The sequence below is a fragment of the Oncorhynchus clarkii genome, chromosome 14 (assembly GCF_045791955.1).
Source record: "Oncorhynchus clarkii lewisi isolate Uvic-CL-2024 chromosome 14, UVic_Ocla_1.0, whole genome shotgun sequence".
Lineage (NCBI taxonomy): Eukaryota > Metazoa > Chordata > Actinopteri > Salmoniformes > Salmonidae > Oncorhynchus > Oncorhynchus clarkii.
In genome coordinates, this window is record NC_092160.1 from 28,823,719 (window position 1) to 28,829,718 (window position 6,000).

The 6,000-nt window shown below is 50.6% G+C and overlaps 1 protein-coding gene across 1 annotated transcript in view; it reads left to right on the forward strand.

Annotated features, from left to right (window-relative positions):
• The window catches only part of LOC139366483 (teneurin-2-like), a 353,763-nt gene that overhangs the window by 309,564 nt on the left and 38,199 nt on the right, over positions 1-6,000 (forward strand). The window contains exon 18 of the mRNA XM_071103997.1: positions 944-1,211. Coding sequence (XP_070960098.1) covers positions 944-1,211 — 268 coding nt within the window. The remainder of the gene's footprint in view (positions 1-943; positions 1,212-6,000) is intronic.

Genomic DNA, 6,000 nt, shown 5'->3' on the forward strand with positions numbered 1-6,000 from the left:
CTCCCCTTCTTCTCTCTCCTCCATCTCTCTCCTCCATCTCTCTCCTCCATCTCTCTCCTTCATCTCTCTCCTCCATCTCTTCCTTCATCTCTCCTCCACCTCTCTCCTCCATCTCTCTTCTTCATCTCTCCACCATCTCTCTTCCATCTCTCTCCTCCACCTCTCCTCCATCTCTCTCCTTAATCTCTCCTTCATCTCTCCTCCATCTCTCTCCTCCACATTTCTCCTCCATCTCTCTCCTCCATCACTCTCCTTCATCTCTCTTCTCTATCTTTTCACCTCCATCTCTCTTCCATCTCTCTCCTCCATCTCTCTCCTTCATCTCTCTTCTCTATCTTTCCACCTCCATCTCTCTTCCATCTCTCTCCTCCATCTCTCTCCTTCATCTCTCTTCTCTATCTTTCCACCTCCATCTCTCTTCCATCTCTCTCCTCCATCTCTCTCCTTCATCTCTCTTCTCTATCTTTCCACCTCCATCTCTATTCCATCTCTCTCCTTCATCTCTCTTCTCTATCTTTCCATCTCCATCTCTCTTCCATCTCTCTCCTCCATCTCTCTCCTTCATCTCTCTTCTCTATCTTTCCACCTCCATCTCTCTTCCATCTCTCTCCTCCATCTCTTTCCTCCATCTCTCTCCTTCATCTCTCTTCTCTATCTTTCCACCTCCATCTCTCTTCCATCTCTCTCCACCATCTCTCTCCTCCATCTCTCTCCTTCATCTCTCTTCTCTATCTTTCCACCTCCATCTCTCTTCCATATCTCTCCTCCATCTCTCTCCACCATCTTTCTCCTTCATCTCTCTTCTCTATCTTTCCACCTCCACCTCTCTCCTCCATCTCTCTTCCATCTCTCTCCTCCACCTCCATCTCTCTCCTCCATCTCCCTCCTTCATCTCTCTTCTCTATCTTTCCTCCTTCATCTCTCTCTCTCTCCTTCTCTCCAGGTGCTCCACGAGATGATAGATGTTCCAGGGACCAGTCTGAAGCTGTGCTACCTGAGCTCCAGGACGTCTGGCTACCGCAGCCTGCTGAAGGTGACCATGACCCCAGCCATGGTGTCTCTGGGCCTGCTCAAAGTCCACCTGATGGTGGCTGTGGAGGGACATCTCTTCCAGAAGTGGTTCCACGCCTCGCCCAACCTGGCCTACACGTACATTTGGAATAAAACAGATGCCTATGGACAGAGAGTCTACGGGCTGTCGGAAGCTGTCGGTGAGTGTGTGTAGATAGAGTGTGTGAGTGCAGTGGGTAGGGTTTGTGTGTGTGTTTATGAGCGTGTGTGTCTGTCTGTCTGTGAGCAGTAATAGCACTGAGGGTGCCGAGGCCCCCAGCTCGCTTCACTGACTGCTAACTCTGCTTGACAGCTAATAACCCTTCACCACGGTTACAGCTGCCGTGGTTACGTCTGAGTGACAGGAGGAGAGGAGAGTTTAACTGCCACCCAGGGCTTAGAGCGTCAAGTCTGTCATCTCATAGAGCAGAAAAGAGTGTAACATCCACACACACTCTATTGTTCCAATGTAGATGATTGTTTAGATAACCAACGTTACTTTACTTTCAATAGGTTTTTTCTGAAGGGGACAAAGCACATGAATTAATATTTCTGTAAATGTGTGTTTATGTCAATCAAGCGATGGTTGATATGACAACATGTCAACACTGTTGAATGATAGGAGAGAAATGGATCTGTCACCATGACAACACTTCCTAGTTGTCACAGAACTGCCTGCAGGGACAGTGAACCCCACACCCTCTCTCTCTCTTTCTAATTAACATGTTTTTAATTGATTTGACACCATGACAAGGATGTTAATTGGGTTATGGCCTTAACGAGGTGTTAGTGGGGTGAGAGGAGGAAGGGTCTGGTCTGGACACAAGTGCTAAAGAGCAGAAGCTGTGCTAACTGCATCTCACTTTACTTTATTAGTACTGTGGTCAGTCTGTTTGTCTGCCCGTCTATCTATGTCTGTCTGCCTGTCTGTGTGTACGTCTGTCTCTCTGTACATCAGTCTGTATATCAGTCTGTCTGTCTGTGTGTACATCTGTCTGTCTGTACATCAGTTTGTCTGTCTGTCTGTCTGTCTGTCTGTCTGTCTGTCTGTCTGTCTGTCTGTATGTCTGGGTCTGTATGTCTGGGGTTGTCTGTCTGTCTGTCTGTCTGTCTGGGGTTGTCTGCCTGCCTGTCTGTCTGTCTGTCTGTCTGTCTGTCTGTCTGTATGTCTGGGTCTGTATGTCTGGGGTTGTCTGTCTGTCTGTCTGTCTGTCTGTCTGTCTGGGGTCGTCTGTCTGTCTGTCTGTCTGTCTGTCTGCGTCTGTATGTCTGGGGTTGTCTGTCTGTCTGTCTGTCTGTCTGTCTGGGTCTGTCTGTCTGGGGTTGTCTTGCTGTCTGTCTGTCTGTCTGTCTGTCTGGGTCTGTCTGTCTGTCTGTCTGTCTGTCTGTCTGTCTGTCTGGGGTTGTCTGTCTGTCTGTCTGTCTGTCTGTCTGTCTGGGGTTGTCTGTCTATCTGTCTGTCTGGGTCTGTATGTCTGGGGTTGTCTGTCTGTCTGTCTGGGGTTGTCTGTCTGTCTGTCTGTCTGTCTGTCTGTATGTATGTCTGGGTCTGTATGTCTGGGGTTGTCTGTCTGTCTGTCTGTCTGTCTGTCTGTCTGTCTGTCTGTCTGTCTGTCTGGGGTTGTCTGTCTGTCTGTCTGTCTGTCTGCGTCTGTATGTCTGGGGTTGTCTGTCTGTCTGTCTGTCTGGGGTTGTCTGTCTGTCTGTCTGGGTCTGTCTGTCTGGGGTTGCCTTGCTGTCTGTCTGTCTGTCTGTCTGGGTCTGTCTGTCTGTCTGTCTGTCTGTCTGTCTGGGTCTGTCTGCCTGTCTGGGGTTGTCTGTCTGTCTGTCTGTCTGTCTGTTTGTCTGGGTTGTCTGTCTGTCTGTCTGTCTGTCTGTCTGTCTGTCTGTCTGTTTGTCTGGGGTTGTCTGTCTGTCTGTCTGGGTCTGTCTGTCTTTCTGTCTGATCGTCTGTCTGGGGTTGTCTTGCTGTCTGTCTGTCTGTCTGTCTGTCTGTCTGGGGTTGTCTGTCTGTCTGTCTGTCTGGGGTTGTCTGTCTGTCTGTCTGTCTGTTTGTCTGGGGTTGTCTGTCTGTCTGTCTGGGTCTGTCTGTCTGGGATTGTCTGTCTGTATGTCTGTCTGCCTGTCTGTCTGTCTGTCTCTCTGTCTGGGGTTGTCTGTCTGTCTGGGGTTGTCTGTCTGTCTGTCTGTCTGTCTGTCTTTCTGTCTGTCTGGGGTTGTTTGTCTGTATGTCTGTCTGCCTGTCTGTCTGTCTGTCTGTCTCTCTGTCTGGGTCTGTCTGTCTGGCTGGGGTTGTCTGTCTGTCTGTCTGTCTGTCAGGGGTTGTCTGTCTGTCTGTCTGTCTGTTTGTCTGTGGTTGTCTGTCTGTCTGTCTGTCTGTCTGTCTGTCTGTCTGTCTGTCTGTCTGTCTGTCTGGGTCTGTCTGCCTGTCTAGGGTTGTCTGTCTGTCTGTCTGTCTATTTGTCTGGGGTTGCCTGTCTGTCTGTCTGTCTGTTTGTCTGGGGTTGTCTGTCTGTCTGTCTGGGTCTGTCTGTCTTTCTGTCTGATCGTCTGTCTGGTGTTGTCTTGCTGTCTGTCTGTCTGTCTGTCTGGGTCTGTCTGTCTGTCTGGGGTTGTCTGTCTGTCTGTCTGTCTGGGGTTGTCTGTCTGTCTGTCTGTCTGTTTGTCTGGGGTTGTCTGTCTGTCTGTCTGTCTGTTTGTCTGGGGTTGTCTGTCTGTCTGTCTGGGTCTGTCTGTCTTTCTGTCTGATCGTCTGTCTGGGGTTGTCTTGCTGTCTGTCTGTCTGTCTGTCTGGGTCTGTTTGTCTGTCTGGGGTTGTCTGTCTGTCTGTCTGGGGTTGTCTGTCTGTCTGTCTGTCTGTTTGTCTGGGGTTGTCTGTCTGTCTGTCTGTCTGTCTGTCTGGGTCTGTTTGTCTGTCTGGGGTTGTCTGTCTGTCTGTCTGGGGTTGTCTGTCTGTCTGTCTGTCTGTCTGTTTGTCTGGGGTTGTCTGTCTGTATGTCTGTCTGCCTGTCTGTCTGTCTGTCTCTCTGTCTGGGGTTGTCTGTCTGTCTGGGGTTGTCTGTCTGTCTGTCTGTCTTTCTGTCTGTCTGGGGTTGTCTGTCTGTATGTCTGTCTGCCTGTCTCTCTGTCTGTCTCTCTGTCTGGGTCTGTCTGTCTGTCTGTCTGTCTGTCTGTCTGTTTGTCTGGGGTTGTCTGTCTGTCTGCCTGTCTGGGTCTGTCTGTCTGGGGTTGTCTGTCTGTCTGTCTGTCTGTCTGCCTGTCTGCCTGTCTGTCTAGGGTTGTCTGCCTGTCGGTCTGTCTGTCTGTCTGTCTGTCTGTTTGTCTGGGGTTGTCTGTCTGTCTGTCTGTTTGTCTGGGGTTGTCTGTCTGTCTGTCTGGGTCTGTCTGTCTTTCTGTCTGATCGTCTGTCTGGGGTTGTCTTGCTGTCTGTCTGTCTGTCTGTCTGTCTGTCTGTCTGTCTGTCTGTCTGGGTCTGTCTGTCTGTCTGGGGTTGTCTGTCTGTCTGTCTGTCTGGGGTTGTCTGTCTGTCTGTCTGTCTGTTTGTCTGGGGTTGTCTGTCTGTCTGTCTGGGTCTGTCTGTCTGGGGTTGTCTGTCTGTATGTCTGTCTGCCTGTCTGTCTGTATGTCTCTCTGTCTGGGGTTGTCTGTCTGTCTGGGGTTGTCTGTCTGTCTGTCTGTCTTTCTTTCTGTCTGGGGTTGTCTGTCTCTATGTCTGTCTGCCTGTCTCTCTGTCTGTCTCTCTGTCTGGGTCTGTCTGTCTGTCTGGGGTTGTCTGTCTGTCTGTCTGTCTGGGGTTGTCTGTCTGTCTGTCTGTCTGTTTGTCTGGGGTTGTCTGTCTGTCTGTCTGTCTGGGTCTGTCTGTCTGGGGTTGTCTGTCTGTCTGTCTGTCTGTCTGTCTGTCTGTCTGTCTGTCTGCCTGTCTGCCTGTCTGTCTAGGGTTGTCTGCCTGTCGGTCTGTCTGTCTGTTTGTCTGTCTGCCTGTCTGTCTGTCTGTCTCTCTGTCTGGGTCTGTCTGTCTGTCTGGGGTTGTCTGTCTGTCTGGGGTTGTCTGTCTGTCTGTCTGTCTGTTTGTCTGGGGTTGTCTGTCTGTCTGTCTGTCTGTATGGGTCTGTCTGTCTGGGGTTGTCTGTCTGTCTGCCTGTCTGCCTGTCTGTCTGGGTCTGTCTGCCTGTCTGGGGTTGTCTGTCTGTCTGTTTGTCTGGGTTGTCTGTCTGTCTGTCTGTCTGTCTGTCTGTCTGTTTGTCTGGGGTTGTCTGTCTGTCTGTCTGGGTCTGTCTGTCTTTCTGTCTGATCGTCTGTCTGGGGTTGTCTTGCTGTCTGTCTGTCTGTCTGTCTGGGTATGTCTGTCTGTCTGGGGTTGTTTTTCTGTCTGTCTGTCTGGGGTTGTCTGTCTGTCTGTCTGTCTGTTTGTCTGGGGTTGTCTGTCTGTCTGTCTGGGTCTGTCTGTCTGGGATTGTCTGTCTGTATGTCTGTCTGCCTGTCTGTCTGTCTGTCTGTCTCTCTGTCTGGGGTTGTCTGTCTGTCTGGGGTTGTCTGTCTGTCTGTCTGTCTGTCTGTCTTTCTGTCTGTCTGGGGTTGTTTGTCTGTATGTCTGTCTGCCTGTCTGTCTGTCTGTCTGTCTCTCTGTCTGGATCTGTCTGTCTGTCTGGGGTTGTCTGTCTGTCTGTCTGTCTTTCTGTCTGTCTGTCTGTTTGTCTGGGGTTGTCTGTCTGTCTGTCTGTCTGTCTGGGTCTGTCTGCCTGTCTGGGGTTGTCTGTCTGTCTGTTTGTCTGGGGTTGTCTGTCTGTCTGTCTGTCTGTTTGTCTGGGGTTGTCTGTCTGTCTGTCTGGGTCTGTCTGTCTTTCTGTCTGATCGTCTGTCTGGGGTTGTCTTGCTGTCTGTCTGCCTGTTTGTCTGGGTCTGTCTGTCTGTCTGGGGTTGTCTGTCTGTCTGTCTGTCTGGGGTTGTCTG